This window comes from Pseudorasbora parva, chromosome 1, assembly GCF_024679245.1.
Source record: "Pseudorasbora parva isolate DD20220531a chromosome 1, ASM2467924v1, whole genome shotgun sequence".
Lineage (NCBI taxonomy): Eukaryota > Metazoa > Chordata > Actinopteri > Cypriniformes > Gobionidae > Pseudorasbora > Pseudorasbora parva.
This window is the reverse complement of record NC_090172.1, coordinates 43,947,849-43,975,745: the sequence shown is the minus strand read 5'-3', so window position 1 is coordinate 43,975,745 and position 27,897 is coordinate 43,947,849. Positions and strand designations below refer to the sequence as shown.

At 38.2% G+C, this 27,897-nt stretch overlaps 1 protein-coding gene across 5 annotated transcripts; it reads right to left on the bottom strand.

Moving 5' to 3' along the window:
• Positions 1-33: 33 nt before the first annotated feature.
• Positions 34-27,524, bottom strand: frmd5b (FERM domain containing 5b). Of its 5 annotated transcripts, XM_067442036.1 has the most exons (14): positions 27,173-27,524; positions 15,675-15,779; positions 12,018-12,060; positions 11,793-11,871; positions 11,534-11,631; positions 11,266-11,389; positions 11,038-11,125; positions 10,822-10,910; positions 10,652-10,715; positions 10,398-10,489; positions 7,571-7,645; positions 6,616-6,684; positions 6,415-6,521; positions 34-2,827 (listed from the first exon to the last, which is right to left on the bottom strand). In XM_067442036.1, exons 1-14 carry the CDS (start codon positions 27,272-27,274, stop codon positions 2,259-2,261), a joined length of 1,704 nt encoding a protein of 567 aa, XP_067298137.1. In that variant the 5' UTR covers positions 27,275-27,524; the 3' UTR covers positions 34-2,258. The 5 variants fall into 5 exon arrangements, with proteins under 5 accessions (XP_067298137.1, XP_067298146.1, XP_067298156.1 ...); XM_067442045.1 differs by lacking the exon at positions 27,173-27,524 and having other exon boundaries at positions 11,793-11,866; positions 15,675-15,746; XM_067442055.1 differs by lacking the exons at positions 15,675-15,779; positions 27,173-27,524 and having other exon boundaries at positions 11,485-11,631.
• Between the last annotated feature and the right edge of the window lie 373 nt (positions 27,525-27,897).

The window sequence follows — 27,897 nt, the reverse complement described above, 5'->3', positions numbered from 1 at the left end:
AATAATTCGAGAGAAATCAGTATTTTTTTTCAGAAATAGTTTAGACTTGCAAACATTTTTACATTACTTTGTCCATCCAGTGCACTTTCTTCACCCTCATCAGAACATTTGAATCTCAAGGCCACCATTTTCCACTAAATATCAGTGCTTATTTGTATGGGATAGTATAGGAATTACAGGCAATTTCTCACTCTGGAAAGGTTCAGATGACCCATACCTTGGTGTTAAAGTCTTTACAGAAATGTATCCTCGGTAACTCTTTACTGTAAGGTTGAATTTATTAATGCATTAGGAATCATGAACAATACGCAAACATTTAAAGCATTTCTTATTGTAAGTCCATTTAAGTCTACTATTCATTCATTGTTCATTTATGTTTGTTCATAATAAAGATGAATAAATAGTTCATGAGTTCATGATATCTAATGTTAACAAATTAAACATTTTTGTAAAGTGTTACTAAATTCTCTTTAAAACACCACTGAAGCACTATTGAAAGACACAATTCTGTCAATGGCTTTGATCCATACCATTGACCCATAATCATATTTATAGTATGGTATGGATCAAATTTACACCTTGTACCAACATATTACACTTACACAAATACCTCATTCAAAAAACTTTACCCAAGCTCATGTCCAATATTAAAGAGATAGTTCACCCAAAAATTTAAATTCTCTCATCCTTTACTTATCCTCATGTCATACGACTGAACAAATGAAGATATTAATATTGAGAACCTGAGAAGTTTCTGTCCCTCCTTTGAAAGTTGGTATCCAAAGTCATGTCAAGTCAAGTCAAGTGAACTTTATTTATATAGCGCTTTTTACAATGGCGATTGTTTCAAAGCACCTTCACAATGTTCACAGGAAAATAATGCAACAGAATTTGATTCTGCTGTACAGCTGCTCTGGAGAAAACGTTAATATTATCAGCTCATTTCAATTATCATATAGCGACAATGTGGACAGATCAGTAATTTAGTTCATATAGTTAATTTAGTTTAGTAATTCAATTTATTTGGATATTAAATTGACATTTTAATGTCCCCAACTGAACAAGCCAAGCCAAATGCGACTATCAACCAAATCTCCATCAGGGCATGATGGAGAAAAATAAACCTTGGGAGAAATCAGGCTCAGTTGGGGTGCCAAAATCTCCTCCGGCCTATTAACAAACAGTGTATGATTATTATTCTGGCAACCTTACGGGTCAGAAGTTGTATTAGATCTGAATATTCGAAAGATTGGAGGCATCACACCCAAGACAGTTTTTCTGAGGATCCCGTGTCGATGAGACAATTTCAGAGGGGAGACTAATTGACACGGTCAAAGGTACCAAAACTGCAAAAATGTCATAAAGTTGTCCATATGGTTCGTGTTTTGAAGAGATCTGTTAACTTTATATGATGAACAGATTTAACTTAGGCTTTTTATTGAAATATAAACACATATCACATATGGCAAAAATTAATGTTTTTTATTGTGCATCATAATCTCATTGGTTCTCGCACATAACGCATACACATTTGAGCTTCTGTACGTTTGCCATATGTGATATGCTTTATTGCTTGTCACACATTGTTTAGTAAATAGAAGCCTACATTGAATCTGTTCATCATATAAAATGATCACATCTCTTCTCAAGACTTGTATTAAACCACTCGATTAATATGGATTTGTTTTACAACAAACTGCCTGGAATTTCAGTGAAGGAACAGAAACCTCTCAGGTTTCATTACAAATCTTGTGTTTCAAAGATGAACTAAAATCTCATTGGTTTAGAACAGCATAAGGAGGAGTAAATGATGACAACATTTACATTTTTGGGAATGTTCAACTATACCTCGAATGGCTGTCCCAGCCCTTGTCTATTGTCTGACCAATAAAGGCATATTTGTCTTTGATTGCAGTATGAGGTCTTACTTGTCACAGTCTGGTTGAGCATTTCTTTAGTGTAGATATTATATTTAAATATAGATAAAGGACGCGTGGGTGACAGCAGCATTTAAAGAGCTATACATACTATTTTTTTACCCAACTGCTGCAGAACAATTTCACAATAACTAGAGCTGAAACATACAGGTTCTCGTCTTGGCATGGTAGGACGTCCACAGCTTTGGCTATGTAGATAATAGTAATTTCATTTTAATTTCATGGTACCATGATATAAATGCTTAGAACGTTCCACTCTCAGACTACTACAGACTACACTCTCAGGAGACAGAGAGGGGTGCTTATGCACTCAAGTCTCAGTCATTTATTAATAAGATGCCCACCCATCCAGCGCAACTTGCAGGCCAGCCAACGCCGAAGGGGGCAAAAGTATTCATAGTGGAACTGCTGGAATTCGGGTGTCCTCCGGATGTCTCTAAGAAATGCCAAGTCCAGCTCAGATTCTGTTAGCACAATAAGAAGGAGAAGGAGAGCAAAGAGCAGAGCCAGGGTCACTAAGAAAAGACGGGCCAAACTACAGATGACCTCATTCACGCCTTCCTCTGGTCCGTGTTGGGTTGGCAGAGTCTTCTCCAGGTGTGAACGTTTCCCTTTGGGCTTAACGGCCTGTGGCCTTGCCTGGTTTTGAGTGCACAGTTCTGTTCCTCCTTCATCTTGGATCCTGCGTGGGCCATTTGTGTGGCGAACCTGAGCCTGGTCTGAGGGGTCGTTGGACACCGGTGTGGGAAGCACACTGTCAGAGGGACTGTAAGAGTCCTCCGAAAATTCAGCTGTTCCTCCCTCGGCTCCATGGGAGCGTAGGAATGAATTGCCATTGGAGACCGATCGTACTGGTGTGGAATGGCCACTGTCACGCAGGGACTCCAAACCTGAAACAGAGTGAGGATGTTCAGTGATTCAATGCATTGGTGTCTATTTGCTTTCAGGATTGTGTGCCAGTCAGAACTGAATTGAAGTGAGGGAGCAAAAAGGATGCAGAATTGCAATTATAAATTGATTATTCATTTAAGGAAGATAAATGAACCTAATAGAGCTGTTTGTACTTTATTTATACTTCATGTACACACTACTTTTCAAAAGTTGGGGGTTAGTAAGTATTAGGATTATTTCTTAAGGATCATGTGACACTGAAGACTAGATATTCAGCTTTGATATGACAGGATCATATTATATTTCAGATTGAACTGTTTAAAATAGAAAACAGTTATTTTAAATTATCACACTATCACTGTATTTTGGATAAATAAATGCAGCATTGTCAGCAAAAGAGACTTTTTACAAAGTACAAATTACAATAAAAAAAACATTTGAAAAAATCTAACCAACCCCAACCATGATAAAATAGCTCTTTGTATAGATTTCTTAAAGGGTTAGTTCACCCAAAAATGAAATTGATGTCATTAATAACTCACCCTAATGTCTTTCCACACCATCACACAAGCATCAAAAATAAATTTTGGTCCAAAAATAACAAAAACTATGACATTATTCAGCGTTGTCTTATCTTGTTTGTGTTCAGTCCTCAAATAAAGATTCAAACGTTTATGAATCAGTGAATCAATCAATGATTCGGATCGCCAATGTCATGTGATTTCAGCAGTTTGGTAGTTTGGCATGCGATCCGAATCATTGATCGATACACTGATTCACAACCGTTTGAATCTTTATTTGAGGATTGAACACAAACAAGGAAGAGAAGACAAAGCTGAATAAAGTTGTAGTTTTTGTTATTTTTGGACCAAAATGTATTTTTGATGCTTCAAGAGATTCTTATTAACTAACTGATGTCACATATGGACTTCTGTGTTGATGTTTTTATTCCCTTTCTGGACATGGACAGTAAAGTGTGCATACACTTGGATACGCTCTCAGACTAAATATAAAATATCTTAAACTGTGTTCTGAAGATGAACGGAGGTCTTTCGGGTGTGGAATGACATTAGGGTGAATCATTAATGACATCAATTTAATTTTTGGTTGAACTAACCCTTTAAGCTTACTGCAGCATTGGCCTACAGTGTTCAAAAGTCAGAATGGATCATTTAATTAAAACTTTTATATTGGTATGGTGAGATACATGTTGGGCAAATCTACTACTTCCGCACATTATATCTGCAAGCTGTTTCCATATAATGGCTGTTCCCGTTTCAGAGCGTTTTCTGAGCTAGACACAATAAAAGTGCTTATACTCAGTCTGAAGCAAAAAATGATGCAAAATAATCAAATGAAAAATAACCAAATAACATAAATTCGATGAATAGGTTAAACATATCACATTGTATATAACTATTTATTTACTTGTAACTAAATTACAGTTGTACTACTTCCATTTAAGAAACAGAAAAACTAAAGAAAAAAATATTAGGAAATCTGGAATAAAACAAATCCCTGTTTAAGTCCTTTCTTTCTAGTTGACTTTTAAGCGACATTTCATTAGTATTCAGAAAGAAATCATTTACAATAATTCAGCTGGTACAAATATAGGCCTACTGATAATATGTACTACGACACAGGACAATATAGCTCCACTTACAATCCATGCTAACAATGGTCGCACTCCGATTTTCTATATAATAGCGAAATCAAATGCAGTCACACTGAAATAAGTTGAACACCCAGCTGTTCCAAATGACCAACAGCTTTACCTGCATTGCTGGTGGGTTGAACACCAAGTCTGGATGAAGCTCCAGAGGAAGTGGAGGAGCTGGGCAAGGACGGGAACAGAGGCAGAGCTCCAAGAGCTTTCCCTAATAGTCTAGGTCCCATTGTCAAGACCCGCACCTTCACATCCCGGTAACAGTGGTTGATCATCCGCAGGTGAACATTCACCTTTGTTTTAATCCGTATGAGACACTTCACCATGGTTTCAGAATGTGGCCGCTAACGTGCCTGATGTTCTCACCCCTGCGTTAGTGTGTCACTAAAAGACTTTTAGTGTGTCACTAAAAGACTTTTCCTCCCTCTATCCTACTGAACAAAAATGACATAACACTATAGTGTGTGTGAGTTTGAAAAAGTGAGTGTGAGAAAGCGAGGACACACTAAAGCCCTAAAGCTCTATAAGTCCCCATATGCCCAAAAGCCCAGCTGCCCTGCATTCTCCAACCCCCTCAAACTCATTATGGGCTGTAACAAAAGAGCACATACACAACACACACTCATCCTAACACAAACCACATGACATACATGGACAGGCTCTCTATTAATAGACGGTGTAATAATAACACTGGTGATACCTGTCATTTTAAATTGACCAGTATGTTTTTGCAAACAAACTGTCTTTTTCTCTAAAGTACTAGACTTGTATTATTTCTGTATATAGCAGAACTAACCTTAAACTTAAAATATATAGCACACTGATAGAGTACCCTCAAACACAGACAAAGGGAACCATGATGGCATTTGGCAGTGCGGTAAAGTGACTGGAACAGGTGAACGTCTGGTCAGTTCTCATGTTACATATAGAGCAAGAGAAAGAGGCAGATGGAGTGTGGTGTTTTCCTATCCAGAGCATACTTTTGTAATCTTTCCAGCTTCGCGATTTGTAACCATGACTATGAACACTATCGTTCAAAAGTTTGGGGTCAGTAAGAAATTAATACTTTTATTATGCACATAAGGGCACATTAAATTGATCAAAAGTGACAGTAGACATTACAAAAAAAATATATTCTCTCTTTATTCTATCTAGGCACCTGAAAAAAATATACATCACAGTTTACACAAAAATATTAAGCAACATAACTGTTTTCAACATTGTTACTGTAATAATAAGAAACGTTTATTAAGCAGATAAAATCCGCATATTAGAATCATTTCTGAAGGATTGTGTGATGAAGAGTCATTTTTGATCAAAAAATGCATCTTTGGTAAGCATAAGAGACTTCTTCAAAAACATTAGGAAATATTATCCCAAACGTTTGAATGATACTGTGCTCTATGTGGGTTTTTGAGCCTAACTGTATATTTGTTTTAAGTTGAAGTATATATTTAAAAACATTGCACCCAGAATTGTAATTTTTTCAGCTGTATTGTGAATTGTAATTGAAAAACCAAAAAAACAGCTGGGCTTAAAAATGTACTGCAAGTTTATGATCCAGTACAGTACGGACTCAATAATGATTCCTAGTGGAAGAATAAACCAAACCAAAAATCTCCAGGGTGCTTTTTATTATTGAGGAGATACATTATACCACCAGATGGCATCATTTCAGTGCATATGGACACATAGATCTTGTCTTGATGTGCATTGGATTTAGACAGAAGACACAGAATGCACTAACTTTTGTTTTCTAGTTACAAATTAAATTCATTTGTGTGTGTGTGTGTGTGTGTGTGTGTGTGTGTGTGTGTGTGTGTGTGTGTGTGTGTGTGTGTGTGTGTGTGTGTGTGTGTGTGTGTGTGTGTGTGTGTGTGTGTGTGTGTGTGTTGTGTGTGTGTATGCTTGTAGGCATACCCTCCATGATGGAAATATGGACTGCTCTCCTTCGTGTTCGGGGAACGCTGCTCTGTCGTGGGCCATGAGTGATGGAGGGACAACTCCTACTGGGGACCATTCCAGCCCTAAACCCAGAAAGAGGTGTGGCATATCAAATTACATAATGTCAAGTACAGTAAAACTGCTAAGTGAAAACAAGTCAGTGTTGAGAAGACACACCTGTGGATCTCTGGAGGCTCTCGTCTTATTTTGGCACTCTGTTCCATCACTTCCTTGGCCACTTTACCACTTTAAGGGAAATTATGCAACCAAAATATTAGCGTAGACTTACAGATAATCCATTAATTAGCATATACACTGATAAGGCATAACATTATGACAAGTGAAATGAATAACACTATTAATCGTTTCACCACGGCATCTGTTAGTGGTGGGTGGGATATATTAGGTAGGAAGATTTGAACATTTGAACATTTTGTCCTCAAAGTTGATGTGCTAGAAGCAGGAAAAATGGGCAAGCGTAAGGATTTGAGCGAGTTTGACAAGAGCAAAACTGTGATGGCTAGATGACTGGGTCAGAGCATCTCCAAATCTGCAGCTCTTGTGGGGTGTTCCCGGTCTGCAGTGGTCAGTGCATTGCAGTGAGGAAACCTTGGGACCTGCCATCCATGTGAATGTTACTTTGATAAGTACCACCTACCTAAGCGTTGTTGAAGACCATATACACCCTTTCATGAAAACAGTATTCCCTGGTGGCTGTGGCCTCTTTCAGCAGGATAATGCACACTGCCACAAAGCAAAACTAGTTCAGGAATGGTATGAGGAGCACAACAAGGTGTTGACTTGTCCTCCAAATTCCCCAGATCTCAATCCAATTGACAATCTGCGGGATGTGGCTGACAAACAAGTCGGAACCATGGAGGCCCTACTTCGCAACTTACAGGACTTAAAGATGTGCTGCTAACATCTTGGTGCCGGATTCCACAGCACACCTTCAGGGATCTAGTGGAGTCCATGCCTTGACGGGTCAGGACTTGGCAGCAAAAGGAGGACCAACACAATATTAGGTCATAATGTTATGCCTGATTGATGTATTAACAACACAAGCTTAATTAAGCAGGGCTTACTCACGTATGGGGTTCACTTAATAACCACCAGAGCAGATACTACTCACCTATATCTAAAGCGGCTCCCTTTGAAGAAAAGATTACTACTAGACACCGTGCGAACTTGACTTGATTTCTCAAACCTGTTAGGAATGGAGAGAACAAGAGAGATATGTTAAAAAATAAATATGAAAAATAACTGATTGTCTAAACCAGTGGTTTTCAGCAGTTTTGACTTGAAGGCCCCCCACTCGCCAACATAATATCTGAAGGTTCCTTCATATAGTTAAGATATTTCCTCTCGTGCTTATGCTCTAATTATGACAGTTTTTATTATTCTTTTAATAACAGAAAATTTATGTTTCTGTTGATATATAATGATACCAACCCGATTCCAAAAAAGTCAGGACACTGTACAAATTGTGAATAAAAATGAACTAAAAAAGTATAAAAGGGCCGTTTGATCTTTTCTCTTTATTCCATTACAAATTGGAAATGAAATGATCAGATGGTGCTCTGTTTTACTTCTCTGACATCCTTTACTCTTCCCTGATGACGACCTCTGGCCTACTTTCTGTATGATCTGAATTTCTGCGGTTTGAATTTTAAAATATATTGATTTTGATGTTCTGAATTTCTTCTTCATATGAAATCTTGAACCTGTATTTTCAAAAACTGAATATTTACAGTCTATTAATTTCAGAACAAAATATCTGCTGTTTGAAAATACATGTCTATACAATTTCGACATAAAAAAATTCTGATGTGTTCAGTTTCAAATGTTCTATATTCAACATTTAAAAATTCAAATTCAGAACTATGTAAAAAAGCAACATAATATTCAATTTTGTTAGATTACACTTGTCAATAACTCAGATTTATACAATTCAAAATTCAGATAATTTAGTCACATTTAGCTCCATAGCCTAAAAAACTGTGTTTGTTATCATCCAGTTTGAAATGTAAACTATACGGAGACTAAAGATTTTTTGTAACGGTGTTCTCTCCCTATTTATGATTCGTTGCTGCCTTTAGCGCAGGGGTTCTCAACTCTATCCCTCGAGGTCCACTTTCCTGCAGAGTTTAGCTCTAACCTTCATAATCAATAAACTCTCCTGCCTGTAACTTTTTAGTCCTGCTTTTAAACATTTTTATGCCCTTCCCTCACTAACTATCATTTACTCGGATGTATGTCATTGCTTGTGTTGCACAAGTGCATATTAATGAGCGGAACCCTTGGAATGTGTTTAAATGGAACACCCTTGATCACTTGGAATCCATAATGGAGATGATTTATTATTTATATTATTTTTCTTATAAATTTGTTTTACACACCATTCTATGGGTCTGCATCCATGCTTGGACTGTTAGAGAAAATATTTTAAAAAAATGCACAACTGAAAATTATAACAATAAAATAAACTATAACTGTAATAAATAGTCATTTTAAGGTAACTACAAGTATTATGTGGTTAAATGTCAAAATAGCATCATACACTAGAGTGTGTGGGTGGGGGTAAATTAAAAGTGTGGTCTGCTGTGAGGTTAAAGTCGAGTTTGCAATGTGGTTTATGCATGGAGTTTACATATTAGCTGCATCCCAATTCAGAGGGTGCATTCTCCAAAAGGACGCAGATTTAAAAAGCCAAGCCTTCAAAGGCCACGAACGTGGGATGGGACGGAATGGGACGGAATGGGACGGTCTAGCCTACAGAGGATTGTTCTTGTGGTCTAGCAACTGTGACAGCTGCCATTGATAAGTGACAGTAACGTTTGTACTGGAGTTTTAAAGTTATATTAAACAATCAATACAGGGTTCGCAAACTGTCTAAATATGCTCACCGTGGTACATTTCGGTATCAAATAAAGAACATAAACTAATCGGATCTTAGTAAGATACAAGTCAACATTTGAACTGCTTTAAAGCTTTTTTTTTTTTTTTTTCATTTGTATCATTGAATATTTCAGTAAGTTGAAACCCAATACTTGTGTTTAAAAGTGTCATTCTGCATTTTCTTTTAAAAAATTGTCATCACTGCCATGGCATGCAATAAATTCTGGAGTAGGCAAGGCCGCGAAGGATCCATCTGTTGTATTCTTCATTTCAAGGGAAATGGAGGCCGCATTTCAAGGAGCCTTTGAATCGGGATAGCCGCCGTCGCACCGCTGTCTGCCTTTGAATGCGGCCTTTGAAGGACCGTCTCTGAATTGAGAAGCAGCAACTGAGAATGCTCTGTCAAAATCAAATGGTCAAGGGTATGTCTAAATAAACTTCCTGTTAGCTGCATGTAATTATGCATAATTTATAGTTATTACTATAGTAACTACATGTAACATATTTAACAGTGATACTGTAAAATAAAGTGTAACCAAAATTTGTCTTGGATTCAATTAGGATTGGAGCTAAACTCTGCAGGAAAGTGGACCTCAAGGGCCAGAGTTGAGTATTATATTAGTCACTGCCAACAACACTAATCCTTCATTGGAAACCAAAAATACCATAGTTTACACTTTGAATTCTAGCACTGGAAACTATAAAAGTCGACATCATTATGACTAAAAGTTTGAAACTAAAACAAGGTGCATTATGGGTGTTGTTTTTTTCCTTTTTCCTACCTAACCTATATGGCAAAAGGGAAGACAACAGCCATTTTTCTTTGTTTTCTGTAGTCAGGTAGCACTGATTACATTTGCTGCCTTTCTACTGAAGAACCCCCTTTTTGTTTTTTTGTTTTTACATAATTAATTGTCTTTATGTAGCCCTTTTAGAAGTTTGCTGAAGTCACCACAATGGTCCCTGGCACCATAGGTTGAGAACCACTGGTTTAAACTAAATTAAATAATGGGCAAGGTTTTATTTCAGCCTGAAAGGTCAAAAAGGTCATGCACACTCACTGGTAGAAAGCTTGGTTTTCCACCCCACACTTCCATAAATGCTTACAGGCCTCCGGTGTTGGAGCAAAGTAAGTCAAGATGATCTTCTGATCCTTAGTAAAGGTCACAAAGGTCAGTAAGTGAAATTGTTTAGTGGTTAAACAGAACAGGTTTGTTTCCCGTTCAAATCCTGAGTTCCTGCATCAATCTGCATTCATCTTACTTTTGACCATTTGTTCTTCTGCATAACCTGGCGCTGCCTTGCAGTCACCTACCTCTTGATGAGTTGCATATATATGAAATGTCTTTCCTTCGAACTTTAGTTTGGTCACCTCGTTCCTGTGCAATATGACAAAATACTGGCAAAGTTATTCATATACACAGTCATTTGATCTTGACTGCTAAGCAAATGAAAATGATATGCAGGATTCATTTCGCCTCTCACCATTTGAGGAAATGAATCCTCCTGTTCCCCTGCAATACCACAAAGCCAAACGGGGTAAATGCGAGAAATGCTGCATTCCCAGACACATCCTGTCATACAAAACAAAGAAATTACTGTATGTTTTCACTTTTTTGTGAATGTAAACTGACGATTAACAGACTTTCAGTTCAGAGACTTGAAATAATTTGGACTGAGCTGATAAATTTGGACACTGACTTTGCAGGGATGTGGATCTACTCCATATGTTTCTAGAGACTGAGCTTTTCTTAAGAAATTCATTTCAGATGTCTCAGGACTCTGGCCTCTGTAGGAAATGGAAAGATTAGTTAATATTCTGAGTTTGTTTTGGGAAATAAATTTCATAATCTTTCCATTAAATACCAGTACTCCTTTTAAAAAGGAATGACATACTGCATGTGACAAGCTAATTGAATGTAAGCTTACGTCAGCTCGGATTTGTGGATCTCAGCAATGCGGCGCTCCAGGCGCTCAGAATGCTTGGGAAAAAACTGAAACTTAGAGCTGTAACCTTCCGGATGCTTCCCCGGGTCATAATCTCCAATCTCAGCTAAAAAATTTGAGGAGGAATAAAACAAAACTGGTGTCATCTTGAGAGTGTTGTCTTACTGTAAAATCATTCATATAACAAAGCTCTTGAGATACCATAATTCAACAAATATTGTAAGGAATGGCTCCTGTGGTTTGCTGTTACCCTGCAGAATAAATGCAGCCAATGTAGCAGCATCTGAACTTTTGCACAGGAGTCGGCCATGATACAAATCTCTTTTAATCTGTAGGAAGACAAGGTATCTGAAAACAATGCAGAGCACATATTGAACTGTCAGTGTGTTAATCATACATACATCAGAGAATTGTAAGACTCAGTAACTTGTCTAATATAATTCCCTATAGATTGCTTAAATAACTGTTACATTTTGAACAATAATAGACTCCAATGTAATGAGCAGTACCTAGTGATCTCTTCTTTAAGAGCTGCAGGGTCCGGAGGATAGAATTTAACACGCAAACACATTGTGTAGGGTGGCTGAGCTAGGACACAAAATATCCATGTGGATGAAATCAACAAGACAATATACATTTTCTGCCTTTTTCAAGGTTATTTGAATGCAAAGATTATTCTTTTCACAACATACACACAGTGTAAAAAAGGATTTTCCACATACAATATGACTTACATCTCATTTGTTTGGTAATTGGCTTGCTGAAATCCAGCCAGTGCTGAAACAAAAAAATGACAAATATATTTTGTCTAGAATGCCAATACATTTTTTATTTTATCACAATGCTATCACCAGTATTGTCAACTGATGACTGTTCACAACATTACATATCGATTGCATCACCCCTTGCAGCTTCATCTGTATAAGCATGTGATAATTGGGTGTCCTGCTTCAAGTTCATGCACAAAAATTAAAATTGATAGATTCAACAGGCTATTGTAGGATTGAAAATCATCAAAGATTACTAATACTATTACATTATTAATAAGATTACAGTTATTAACAAGTCAGAACTAGAATGTGTATTAGCATGAACCTTAGTCAGGGTAGATACCATATTTAATAAATTGATGTAACAGAGAACAAGGCTGTGATGAATGTACAGTCAATTGGTTGTGCTGTCTACTTTTTCACAATCCATGTTTTGTGTTTTGTTGACTGGATAATTTTAAAAACATTTCCAGTAATTCACTGGCTGATTAATCAAAATCAAGGCACCCAACAGTATAACCCATTGAATCGACTGTACTTACCTCACAGCCTTGTTTTCATTTGTGCACTGATGAAAAAACCTGTTGAACCCCTTACGAAAGGAAAATATTGCAGATACTGCGCCTCTGCCTTCGTCTTCAGGCAGGATATGCATCCATAGTCCATACCCTCTGATTGCAAACTACGGACGGGTGCTATGCCAAAGTACTTTATGACTTGCTGGGTTGTTAAAGGGGGGGTGAAACACTCAGTTTCAGTCAATCTCATGTCAATCTTGAGTACCTATAGAGTAGTATTGTATCCTTCATATCTCCGAAAAGTCTTTAGTTTTATTATATTTATAAAAGAAATATAGGCTGTACCGAGTCTTTCCGGAAAAAACCGAGCGCCTGGAGGCTAAAGAATGACGATCGCAAACAAAGCGGTGACGTCCTCAAGCGTGGAGAAACCCATGGCTATCTCAGCTAATACAGATAATGATCCACAATCAAATCTGAGGCAGAAATAAATTGAACAGGAGAAACGGCAACATCAGGACGTCCGTCTCTGTGGTATGTACTGTATTTAGGGGCCTCTCCACATTTCTGTGTCTTTACAAGCAGTTTATGAGGACATGATTCAGTTTATGGACTATTGTATGCGACTAGACCTTAGCAGTAGCAAGCAAAACGGTTTTGCACGTCAGAGTCAGACTAGTGTAACGTTATACAGAACAACAATGGAGTAACCGTTAGCGCATTTAAATGACGAAGCACGCGATCGTGTTGTTTACTGATGTTAACTCACGCGACGAGCCAATAGCAGAGACATTTGAAGCAGTTTAACTCACCGGCTGCTTCCAAAGCAGGACCGAACCTTTATCGCTGGGAACGTCCGTCAAAAACACACTTCTTTGGTATGATTTGTTGAAGTCCTGTGACAGCAGTGACCGTGGAAATCCACTTTGAGACGTGACTGAAGCGATGCTTTGAAGCTTCCCGTAATTTCTGCGTTCAAATCGGTTCAAATGTAGCGCTGCCTTCCCGGAATGCTGTGCTGAAGTGTTGAAGTCGCTCGACGTCACCCATAGGAATAAAGTGGAGCGCGGCGCAGACTATAACCGACATAAGTGTTCACGGACGACTGGATCTGCACCCAGAGTGTTTACGGCCGTGCATTTCCTCTCTCTCGCTCTAGTGACGCGCACGCGCACCCTACCGGGAGAAGAGCCCGTACGGCCCATACAAGGACCTTCCGTTTTATTAACGTCAAGTGGACCCATACTCGAAAAAAACTCTCCGAAACTTGTGAGAAACCGGAAGGAGTATTTTTAACACAGAAATACTCCATCAAACGTCCAACATTAGTTTTTGAAACTTTGTCTATGTTTAGGATGGGAATCCAAGTCTTTAACAGTGTAAAAAGCTCAGTATGCATGAAACAGCATTTCACCCCCCCCTTTAATAAATGGATAATTGTCACAGTATTTATTCTCCCGAGTCTTTCTGGCAGAACTTAAAGGGGTGATGAATTAAGAAATCAACTTTCCCTTGAGCTTTTGATATATAAAAGGTCATGGTAATATAAGAATATCCTGAAAGTTTCAGAGCTGAAAACGTCATCACGTGATGAAGCACACCTCTACAGCACGTCTAATTCAGTCATTAGCCCCACCCACCAACTCATGGAACTGCGAAGGATATAGCAAGATATTGCACTATTCCTGGTTGTGGAAGAACAAAGTCGCTGCATAAGCTTCCTTCGGATCCTAATATTATAGGTATGTGTGGTTGAACTTTATTTTTAATGAAGTTCCAGCTCAAGTAGGGAAGACATGGTGTTCATTTCATTTCATTGCATAATCGTTTGTAAACAAATATCCAGTCGAATAACTGGTCATTTGAGTTTAAAACATAATGCTGTTTCTTTTATATTGGATTTATGTGAGTAAAACATGTTTTTTATATGTAATAGTATTGCATTATTATAGATCGTTTTGCTTATGTGTACGTGTCTAACCGAATATATCTTTAGCACGCTGGACTCAGACATGTACGGGCAAGGGCTCGCAAAGCCCAACGTCCCGGGGCTGTGCGTTTTCCAGACGCGCTACCAGAACTTAAGCCCGTCGGCAGGCTGATGAATCTCATAATATTCCTTTCTTGTTCTGCGCTGTTCACTCTCTCTTGACTTGACATTTGAAGGGCGTGTGCGCACGTGTGTGTGTGTGTGTGTGCGCGGTTCACGCTTGTATCGACCGATCGGGCGGGCCATGTAATACAAATATAATTGTCCAATCAATCGCGGGTGGATGAGAAATAAATAATTGTGTTTGTTTGATAAAGACGTTTACGAGCCCTGTGGTCGAGAGAATCATTCCAGTTGCCGCTGGGCTTTTCCTTACAAGGCTCCAGTGCCCATCAAACCTGCATTTTAGAGAGAGCCTCAAAACCAGTGTAGAAAATAGCCTATTACTTATTAGTTATGGTGAATGTAAAAAACACACAAACATCATTAGTTGACCTCAGACAATATATACAAAAATAAAAAAGCCCGTTCATGGCACATTTAATTTATTTTAGTCCAGACTACTAAAATTGTGTCATTGCCATGCCTAATAGAGATTTTTTTTTTTGGTTACCATTGTGGTGAAGAGGTGAGCTTGTGCATAGGTTGTGAGTAGCTACCGTACAAAGACATGTTCCAAGATTGTTTAAGAGGGGTAGAACTGATGACCATATGTAGACCATAACTAAATCAAACTAATTTATTTTATTCATTTAAAAACTAATATGAATAAGTTGTAGTTGTTTCTAGTTGTTTAACGCAAAACAACACTTGTTCACATGCTTAAGTGAAGTGTAACTTTTGTAGCATGCAAGTAAAGAGCAAATAAAACACTTTGGCATTAGCACAGTTACATCAAGGGCAAATGACAATAAACTAAAAAACTAAAGATTTGTATCGTTTCAGCTTATTTTATTTATTTTTAAAAACTAAGAAAATAAAAAGAATAATTTTATTTAGTGCATAAAAAATGGTGTCTACCCTCCCTAACTAAGTTCCACCCCATCATGTCCAATGTCAATTCAAATATAAAAACAACCACTTTCCACAAAGCTTAGTAAACTACTAACTCACTCGTTGCTTGTCTGGGTCCACAAATCTGATGCCAAAGTAGTCTTTCTCCAGCAAGTTTAGATGATGACAGACCTGCTCAAACAGCCACTGACCTTTCGCATCCCTCTGGAACAGAGAGACACAGGAATTAATGTGACAATGTTTGTACACAGTCCTTGGGATCATATTGGATCATATCAGTTCTACAGTGAACATTACTCAACTTATGTTGCAGACCAGTGTTGACTTGGGGGAAACGCATTTTGTATTTATACTCAATTTATTAACCAATGTCAATGTTTTTGTCATTTGATGATCCAATTTAACCACTGTAAAATCTAACAGTGAATCTAACTAACAGCTTTTAGTTAACTTTACTTAATTGTAAAAAATCTAGTAATCTGTACTATTCACATACTATTCCTTGTTTAATCAGAAAACCCAAGTTAAGATTAATTGATTGGTTTGAGTGCCATTTTGTCAACCAAAAAAAACCTCACCTAACTAAAGACTTTCCGTTTATGTCATTGTGGTGTGACAGGCAGCGGGGCGAGGGACCGCGAGAGCGGGCCGGTGATTAGTGTTGACGAGTGCCAGCTGCATGGCACACCGGTCTCGTCTCGCGGCCATGTGACGGGAGCATAAAAGGAGGAGCAAGGGCTGCGGAAGACGAGAGAGGACCAGGCCTGGAATTTATGTTGAGTTTACGTTTATTTAGTGGGTATTTGCGGGCAGTCGTCCGTGAGGGGCTGCCCGCGGTTTTACTTTCGTTTTGTTTTTGCATTAAAAGAGTTTTTTGAACGTTCGCCGGTTCCCGCCTCCTTCCTTCCCATCAAAGATTCGTTACAGTCATACAATGGTTGTTTACAATTTTATTGCTAACACTTATGTCATAAACATCTGTGAAACATTTAATTTGGTTGATATAATCCCTCTATTTGTAACAATACCCTGCAGTTGACCATGCTTGAGTCACACACAAACTTCAACATTCAGTATCTAAAACACTACAATAGTAACAACAAAGGTAGCTATACTAAGTCAAGAGTAAATCTAAAGTAAATAACCAGGTAGTCTCTACTGTTCTTTTTTAGTTACTAGCACTCTTGTGTACATGAACTATACCAAGCAATTTTGTTAGCACAACACACTCCTATTTCATAGTACTCCTTTTCTTGGTTTTTAAATCAATAGGTTTGCATGCTTTTTTTGTAAGTCTAACTATTTAGATTTTACAGTGTAGAAGTGTTAGATGACCAACAGTAATAGCCAGTAATGCAACTGATGCGAACTATTTGAGAAAAATAAAGTTTATTCACTCTCAGAAAAAGGGTACAAAAGCTGTCACTGACGGTATCCTTTCAAAAGGTACAACTTTGTACCTAAGGAGTGCATATTAGAACATATTGGTACCAAAAGTGTTTTTTCGGAGAGTGATTAACAATTAAGTAATTATACAAAATTATTTAATATTAAACAATCAAATAAAACTGTTTAGGGCCCCACTTTATATTAGGTGGCCTTAAGTACTATGTACTTACATCAAAAATAAGTACAATGTACTTACTGTGTTCAAATTGTATTGCAAAACACCTTTGCTAATATTGATACGAGTAGAGTTAGGGACAGGTGTGGTGGTATGGGTGAGTTTAAGGGTAGGGTTAGGTGTAAGGGAAGTGCCAACTGTGTAATTACAAATGTAACTACAAACATTTATTACAGACGTAATTACATGCAGGTATTTTTTAAATGTAAGTACAATTTAAAAACATGTATGTACACAATAAGTGCATTGTATCAAATGATTAATTACAATGTTAGTACTTAGTAGTTAAGGCCACCTAATATAAAGTGGGTCCCTGTTTAGTTGTACAAACATTTAAATTGCACATAAGGAAGTTTTATATCAACCTTTTAATATTAGAATTATGTTTCTACTCTATTTTGTTATTGAAAAATTCACATTAATGGATGGCATGTGTGCTACAAATAATGTTTAGAGAGTTCAAACATCTATAGAAACAGCACAGATTAAAAGATTAATTTTTGAGTTAAGAATTCATATCCGTATCAATAAAAATCGCTATTTTCCACACAGCTGACACGTTTATCTGTTGTAGTTAATCCACTTTGTGGCATGAAATAGACACTGAATTTCCCGCCACTGTATGGGGATTTTTGTGTTGATTAAGGCAATCTTGCTGTTTCTCTAAACACCTGAATGAGGTATTTTGTTAGAATGGTGAAAAGTTTTTTTTATTTCAAGCCCTGGTTGTGTAAATCATTTAAGTGGCAGTCAGGGGATAATTAAGGAGAGAGCGTGTGAGCATTTGGTTTGCCTTCTGTTTAAGTTCAAGCATTATGTCTCTTGCTCCAGAGAGAGCTTAATATTTCAGAATCTCTCTGGAGACATCAGAGCTCAATCAAATATTAACAATCACACAGCACTTTGAAGGCATCTTAGAAAGCTTTAGAGCTGTGTGATAGAGGAAATTCAGATTTTAAAATAATCATTACCTGCAAAAAGCAGTTCAAGAAGGCGAGGGATCAGGGTCACAACAGCAGCTTTCACAACTAAACAGACAGATGTGAACTAACATACAGGCTTATCAGACATTATAAGCTTGAATGTAGAGCATTAGCTTGGTCCAGCACAAGCGAGTACAGTATGATGCAACTTCAGGAAAAACACCTGTATATATTATACACAGCAACAGCAGCAGGAGGATAAATAAGGCAAGTATTTTGTTTGTTTTTGCAAGTGTGCTCATGATTGGAAGGGAGGCAGCGTTCATGTCAAAAACTACAAGCGCTGTCTGACACTAGTCATCTCAGTGTGTTCTTCTCAGATCTTCAATCCCCGAGATTAAATATTCAAATCAGCTCCATATCAACATCATATCAACTGTGTGTGTGTGTGTGTGGCCTGGTAATCCCTACGTTATGGGGACAAAATGTCCCCACAAAGATGGCAATATCCAAAATCCTTATACTTGTGGGGACATTTTTAGGTCCCCATGAGGAAAACATCTTATAAATCGCACAGAAGGAGTTTTTTAGAGAAAGTAAAAATGCAGAATGTTTCCTGGGATGGGTAGGTTTAGGGGTAGGGGCCGTGTAAGGGGATAGGATGTACAGTTTGTACAGTATGAAATCCATTACGCCTATGGAAAGTCCCCATAAAACATGGAAACACGACATGTGTGTGTGTGTGTGTGTGTGTGTGAGAGAGAGAGAGAGAGAGAGAGAGAGAGAGAGAGAGAGAGAGAGAGAGAGAGAGAGAGAGAGAGAGAGAGAGAGAGAGAGAGAGAGAGAGAGAGAGAGAGAGAGAGAGAGAGAGAGAATTGTTGTTCTCTTGGTAAAAAGCAGTCTATGGTTATTGCTTGCTACTACTTGACAACTAAAAATAGTAGTGTCAGGAGAATTGTGTTCTTAATGAAAACTTTCCCTCTCTCTTGCTTAACACTTTAAATACTTTATATGCAAAACCCCAAACCTTCCACATCACGATTTAGACAGCTGCACTGGAGCATGTATTGAAATCTTGGACAGATGGATCTGACTTCTAAAATGATCTACACCTAACGGCATATTGCCAAGATTTACTCTACAGCAACATATTACCCAATTTCCCAGACATGCAGTATAGGTTAAAATCAAATGAGAATCTCCCACATAATAGTAACCACAGAAGTCTATTAAGTTTTAAAATGTCTATGCTATATACAAGTCTTATTCCTTGCCGTGCTTTTTATGCACGGAGCAAATAATACCAAATAATAACTTGTTCACTAAAAGAGCAACATGAAAATTATGCTAAACCTCTTTTTTCACAGAAGAAAGAAAGCCAGCGTGGTTCGGAATGATATTAGTTTGTAATTTAGTCATTATTTAATTAATAATATCATGTATTTCAAAATATGTACAGTTATATGAGACTTTGCAGGATGCAGTAAACCTGGAAACTCTCGATTTCAGTCCAATGCCACTGCCATATTGGCATAACAGGAACAAGAACTAGTGCCCTTTCAAATATAAAAAAATGTATATGTATATCAAATTAATTCATACAACCATTTCAGTGCTTTGAAGTAACAAATAAAAATTCCCTAAAAATGACTTGATTAGGCTAAGCAACTTCTATATAAAGCATATCTTTACAGAATGACTTGCATCCTGGTGTATTCATTTCATTTTTCTTCAGTGTAAATTCACCCTGACCTGTTTTATTTAATCATCTTATCTTTTAGTTGCATAGCTTGAGGTTAAACAGGCAGTATTTGAGCAGGAGCAAAAAAACAACATATGGCAACCATGCAATATTCAGCTAAGAAATTGAGCAAACCATACACAGAATATATAACAGGAAGGTCTTTTACAACAACAAAAATGAGTGAGCTATAACGTTATCCTTTCCCATTTTACAATACTGGCAAGCACACTAAATTGTGGGAGACAAGAGACCCAGATCATCTAATTCTTGGTTTGTTGTTTGTCTTGTAACATTATAGCTCAAGTCAGTAACAAAGTCGGAAAGACATGTACGTGTCACTGCTGCAGGGAGTGTTAGAAGAGGTCTTGGAAAAAGAAAGAAAACATGCAAATAATACCTTTACATTGTCTGACAGTCAAAGAGATTTAAATTAGCATGATTGCAAATCATGTAAACCAAAGTATTAGAATTTACATTTATACATTTAAGATACTTTTATTCATTTTAATGAATTTAATTTATGTGCATGTATTTGGATGATTTAAGGTAACACTTAAATAAGTTAACATTTTATCAGATCACGGATTCCCATGGAATTGAATGCATGATTGCTACCATAATTATCTATTTGAGCTACAGGAATTTAGATTTTTCTCTTTTCGATATATTCTACACAGATCATATCAATACCACTATTAAATAAATGCAATTATTTGTTAGCCTAGAAATCTAGACGCACCCTAGCGGCAGCAAATCTAATCTACCGCGAGTGTTGTCTAGCAACTCTCAATACACTTCTGAGCTGTAAAAACCAAACTCTTGCTGGGCCAATCCCATATGCAGTCGGTGGGCGGGGCTTAACATTATGACGGCTGACTTGCGTGCTTCTAGTTAACACAGAAGCTGGCGAACGGCGGCCTTTCGAATCAGCTTTGACCGCGACTCTGGAAGACTTGGAGTTAAGCTTTTCTCTGAGAAAAGAACAAAAAACGGCACTGAAGTCATTATTAGGAAGGGAAGATGTGTTCGGAGTGAGTTTTGCCGACCGGATATGGCGAATGTTTAATCTATCAACTAGCTCCACTTCACGTTGCTCTGGTTGGTGGTAGCGCTATCCTATCGCGTGCAGAGGGAGTTTGAAAGACAACTGTTTATCCCGCCCCTCGGATTGAGCCCTGTCAATGGTGAGTTTCCTGACCAAACATCTTGATGTGGGTCTGGCTTGTCAGGCTAATTATTTGTATGGTTTTATCATAAATAGAATGACATATTTGTCACTCTTTTTTTTCTCCCATTCATTCTTTTGTTCATGGTCATATGTTGATTCAGAAGATTTAGAATGACTGACTGTGGAGTTTAATCTGATGAGGCAGGGGAACTAGCCATACCCTACGGTCATTTTACAAATTACACAGTTAGTTGAGTTTATAAATGCCTTCCTCTTTTTATTACTCTTCAGCACAACAACTGCTGGACTATTAAAGAAAAAAAATGATATGTACAAACCAAGATATTTATCGTGAAGTCCACAACTGAAAAAGGATATTTATTTTCCACAATACACAAAACATTTTTGTTCCTCAAAAATATATACACTGTTTAGTAGCAACAAGCAATAATCTCAGCTAAACATGTCAAAACTGTGTCTTAAAAGGTTAGTTCACCCAAAAATGAACTTTCTGTCAGTAATTGCTCACCCTCATGTCATTCCAAACCCGTAAGACCTTCGTTCATCTTTGGAACACAAATTAAGATATTTTTGAAGAAATCCAAGAGCTATCTGAACCAGAGCTACCAGGCAGTATTATATAATATCAAGGGAATGCAATTACCCTGCCTCCTTGTTTGTTGTAGATGCCTTTTTTGTTATATTTTTGTTACATTTTTAGCCAATTTATTGAATATAATGTATTCTGTACAGTTTAGTTATGTTGGTAAGTAATGCCTTATACTGCATTGGCAGATCTGTACAGTTGGTTATGTATGTGTGTGTGCCTACCCATGAGAAAGAGGAGCAGAAAGAAGTGAGTGCGTTTAAGTGTGTGTGCCAAAGAACACAAAGAACTGTGGTTCTAGTTTACTCCTAGTCTAGAACCATAAAAGGAAATCAGCCATCTTGAGTTTACCAGAGTTCAAGGTCATGAAGAGGCATCCTTCTTGCACCTGCACGCCCTTGAGCAGTATCTTGGAAACTTTGGGAAAGTTACAACTTGCGTCAATCAATAAGATTATAAACTTTGGTGGGAAACAGCAGGAGTATAAAAGATTAACTGTTTGCCCCTTTGGACGCTGATAAGTCAGTACCGCTGGTGCCTAGAAGCCCAGGACAAGAAGCAAAGAGCTGACTACACCTTTGATTCAATGTGTGATTATTGTATTATTACAATAATGTGTGTGTGTGTGTGTGTGTGTGTGTGTGTGTGTGTGTGTGTGTGTGTGTGTGTGTGTGTGTGTGTGTGTGTGTGTGTGTGTGTGTGTGTGTGTGTGTGTGTGTGTGTGTGTGTGTGAGCCTGTTTATGTGGTTTATGAGGACACAAATTTGTATAACTACATGGGTATTACACTGGTATTACACTATAAATGTGGTTTATGAGGACATAGCAAATGTCCTCATAATTCAAAAGGCCTTAAACACATACTAAATGATGTTTTTTTGAGAAAGTAAAAATGCAGAATGTTTCCTGTGATGGGTAGGTTTAGGGGCAGGGGCAGTGTAAGGGGATAGAAAATACAGTTTGTACGGTATAAAAACCATTACACCTATGGAGAGTCCCTGTAAACCACATAGACCAACATGTGTGTGTGTGTGTGTGTGTGTGTGTGTGTGTGTGTGTGTGTGTGTGTGTGTGTGTGTGTGTGTGTGTGTGTGTGTGTGTGTGTGTGTGTGTGTGTGTGTGTGTGTGTGTGTGTGTGTGTGTGTATACGCTCTTTAGCTCTGCCCCCTGCACTCTTCCACACGAGTTTGGCTGTTTTCAGGGGAAAAGGACAACGTTTTATTTGCCTTTACATGAACATACCACTGAGAAATCTTCTGACCAAAATTATTGTAAGTAATTTAAAATGCTTATAATTTAGGCCTGACTCCACTTACTTTACCTAACCTGAGAATAATAAATAATAAGGTCAATGGTGTTGAGATCAAAGTACACACCATAAAACAGCAGCAAGGTCATTCCAACTTCCAAGACCCAGAGAGGTAGTAAAGCCATTGTTAAAATAGTCCATGTGACTACAGTGGTTTAACCTTCATGTTATAAAGTGATAAGAATATTTTCTGTGTGCAAAAAAAAAAAAAAAAAAAAAACTTTATTCAACAATCTCTTCTCTTCAATGTCATTGACGTAGCAAACACAGTGCCGTGCTTCCAGGTTCTACATCAGAACGCCGGCTCATTATTGTTCGACGCCGTTCACGTGAGCACCACGACTCATGTGTATGATCCTGATGCAGGAACTGGCCAGTTAGTGGCCCATAATGAAGGTGATGATACACGGGACAACTTTTTGAGCAATGAAAAAAAATTGCCCCATGTATCATAACCAGCGTTCTGACATATAACCTGGAAGTGCTTCACTGTGTTTACTATGTGGTTTTTGTAGGAGAATGAAGCTGAAGAGAGATTCTTATTTTGATTTACTTTTTGTGAGCAAAAAAAAAAAACATTCTCGTTGCTTCATAATATTAAGGTTGAACCACTGTAGCCACATGGCAAATTTGAAGATGTCTTTTCAAGTGCCTGCCTAATGTGTGGTTCAGAAAGTACTTGGATTTCATACAAAATATCTTAATTTATGTTCCCAAAGATGAACTGGTCCTTGCGAGTTTGGAACGACATGAGGGTAAGTAATTCTTCTTCTTCTTTCGGCTGTTCCCTTCAGGGGTCGCCACAGCGAATCATCGGCCTCCATCCAGTCCTATCCTCTGTATCCTCTTCTCTCAGACCGACTACCTTCATGCCCTCCTTCACTACATCCATAAACCTCCTCTTGACCTCCTCCTACCAGGACCTGCCTGGCAGCTCTAACCTCAGCATCCAAACCATCTCAGCCTGGCCTCTCAAACTTTGTCTCCAAAACATCTCACATGTGCTGTCCCTTTGATGTACTCATTCCTGATCCTATCCATCCTCGTCACTCCCAAAGAGAACCTCAACATACACCTTTATATATTGCACACACCTGTATTATACACAGCAACAGCAGCAGGATGATAAATGAGGCAAGTATTTTTGTTTGTTGAGGGTGAGGGTGAGTAATTAATGACAGCATTTTCATTTTTGGAAGAACTAGCCCTTTAAGTACTGGTATGATACACTAAGGGGCAATCAGTATTACATTGTGGTATCAAAGTAGACCACTCTATATTTGGTCTACGTGCTGACTTGAAAAAGTCTTAAGGAAAACAAAAATGTAATGACTAAATTATAAACCTAGTCTCAGCAGTTTATGCAACAGGCCTGCTTTTTACCAAGAGAACCCTATGAACCATTTATATCCCTCATCCTCTTTCTTTTTCTCTCTTATCCATGTTTCTTCAGTTACACAAAATCACACCTTCACCTCTCACTTAGTTTTCCCTTCTCATGACCTGAAAGGTATAATTTGTAAATATTGTATATGATGTTGATATGGAGCTGATTTGAATATTTAATCTCAGGGAATGAAGATCTGAGAAGAACACACTGAGATGACTAGTGTCTGACAGTGCTTGTAGTTTCTGACATGAACGCTGCCTCCCTTCCAATCATGAGCACACTTGCAAAAACAAACAAAATACTTGCCTTATTTATCCTCCTGCTGCTGTTGCTGTGTATAATATATACAGGTGTTTTTCCACCCATATGTCATACTGTACTTGCATGTGCTGAACCAGGCATATGCTATACATTAGTGCTAATATAATATATACATATTGTGGAAAATAAATATCCAGGTTCTATGAGAATTTGTGATCTTCATTGATAACTGCCTGGTTAGATGTTGAATGAATATGAGGGTCTGCTGATATCTAGCGATAAAGAGATAAAAGCCCTGTAATCAAACCCTTACTCTAATCACACAAAAAACATTGATTCTATACACCACAATGTTTGTGTTGCAATGTTTTCCCCACGAAATACGACACCATCTGGTAGAAAGAGGGCAGAAAAATACAATAACAATGTTTTCATTCCACAAAGAACTTGATTAAAATTCTTGATCATTTGTGTTATAAAAAGAAACACCACCACTGTGAAAACTGCAAACCATTATGTGCATCCATGATACTGTGAGATATGAAGGAAAAAGAAGCAATTAGATGCTGCAAACTGAGTAAGATGTGCCATCCTGAGGGCCTGCCCTCAACTACTCGTTCTTTCATATCAAGTTAATTATGATCCGGAAATGCTAATTAGAACAATGCAGCGTAGATAGGATAAGTCAAGAGCGGTACAGGGGACAAATTATATAACATTTTAGAATTGAATTATCGGAATAGTTGGCATTTGACAGGCATGTAGTATGTGTGGCCAAACAATAAGCAGTGAAATATAGCTGAGAGGCAACCGCTGACCTACACAAAGGTGAGCTCTGTAATGAAGGTATATGTGTGTGAGTGTCTCATATATCTGGTCTCTTGATGTGTGACTGCCAGGAGCCAAACGCAGTCAGCAGTCTCTCAAAAGAGAGAGGCCATATTTCACTAATAAGCATTTCATCACTAACCAAACTCCACTGTCCTGATCAATCAATTACAGAGGACGATCCCAAGTGGGGCAGGGGAGGAAAGGACAGGAGAGGATTGTTTCTGTTTGCAATGTACACCCGCCATGTTTGAATGAATCCTGTGTAACAGACGGCTATGTGCGTTTGCACACGTGTGCTCATATCCTGTCTGACGAGAGCAGGAGCAGCTGGGAACCGATGATGGAATCGGCCTGTTGCCATGGAGACCACAGCATCGCACAGAATTCCAAGGACAATGGAATGTCACAATCTGAGGCTGATATTCCCAGACATACCACAAACATGACCTCACACAACTAGTACCATGAATGATGAACACCACCAAATGCACTATACCAAGAGTAAATGCTTCATGTTGTCAAATCCTGTAACATATTCACTAATACAATATCGAATACATAAAGTTATTTTCCTGGAAATAGAGGATATATCTTGTTCCAGTGTTTAATAACTCAGCCTCAACTGAGCTCTGAATATAAACAAACAAAATCCTTCAGTAACTTGCACATGTTGAGTTCAGTCACGATAAACTCGCCAAACAAAATGACTTTCCGTCACACTGTCACATCCTATATACTTTTTAAGCATTTAGCCCAAAATCCATGTCAGTTGTGTCAAAAAGAACTTCAAAATATCCACATTGACTGTTTATAGCCAGAGCAGCTGTAACACCAAATTATTAGGCCTACATATTTTAGCTACTGTGATCTTTCAGCAACTGTTGTTGATTCTGAGCGTCTGTGAATAGTTCAGCCCAGGAGGAAACTCATTAATAAAAACATGCACTACCATTGCACCTGAGACATTATTGCTCTGGCTTTTCAAGCTTCTCTGTATGGACAAAAAAACACTGCTCTACTTGGTAACTTAGCATCTCAGCCAATGGTTTTGCTATGATACTATGATATTAAAATGACTCATACCAAATCCCAAACTTTGCTTTTAATTAGTCACACTCACTTACGAATGAAGCAGTGCATAGGCTACAACTCAATAAAATGGCATATTCTAATCAATCCATTTGCTGCGTTAGACAAGTAGAGGAAACAAATCATCTCCAAAGGAATCAAAAAGACAATATTTTGAAACTGTCTGGGAATTTGTCTAGAAACAGCTGAGTTGCACGAAAATGTGGCGTGTGGTAGACTGTTCGGCCAAAGAAGCAGGACATGCAACTGAATCACCACCAGTGTTGCACGCAGGCAACAACAATCTTTCAGCAGCTGTTATCGTGAATTGTTCGCCCCGAGAGGCAATTTAATATATGAAACCTTTCCACTAGTGCCTCTTACCACTGAATGTGACTCAGGTCTCTCGGACTGGCGACAGGCACTACGTGACAGGTGACCCGCTGCTCTCTAAAGGAAACAGACGGGTCACCGAAACTAGCGCTGATTCATTCATCAAGGAAATTTCGTAACACGTTAATTAGCCATTACGCATTGCAGCCCTTGTGCAGTGTCCAGATTCGTACGGATTTTCCCGCTTGAATGCGCAGCATCAGCAGCGCGAGCATTAAGACACGTGTGTCGATGATGGGGATCACCCTGTTGTGATGATGAAAACATGTTAATACTGACCTGAACCGTGCAAGAGTATTCCGAATCGTCCAGCAGTCGCACCGTACAGTTGAATTCCCTGTCAAGAGTCCGATCGCTGCCACTCATCAGTCGGCTCAACATATTGGCCAGTCAGTACAGACGCACGAGCGTTTAGGACGAGCGCAACATGTCACTCACTGCAGACATGCCAGACAGACCCTTCTAAGTGATCAGAAGCCTTTTTGAGTCATTGCTCCCCATCATTATCCTTCGAACTGGACGGTGTGGTCTCCTCTGCCGTTGGTGGTTCTATGCCAACGTTGGAGGTAGTCCAATGCACTGAATAGACTCAGGCACAACAGCCCATCCATATTCATGCATTATTTCAAGGGAGGGCTGAGGCGAAATGTATTCATAAACTGGAAGCCAGTGAGAGTCGATGTTCATAACTGTGTAGATAAAGATAGATTTCTCGTCGGGGTCGGGACACCGAAGGATCATTAACAATTATTAACAATCTGGGAAAGAACACTACATTAACTTAAGAGTTTCTGTCCAGCAAAATATATTTTACATTATTGTTTACATCTCAACAGTTAAGATGATCTTGCTTGTGTAAATAAGTATTCCCTGGTCAAATTATCACATCAATAAGTATTTATTTTGAGATGTTTCGAAATATTTAACAAAATTACAGTTTTCCCCATGACAAATATAAATAAACATATCTCCTGAAGCTGTAAGACTCCTTTTTGGCATCTTCT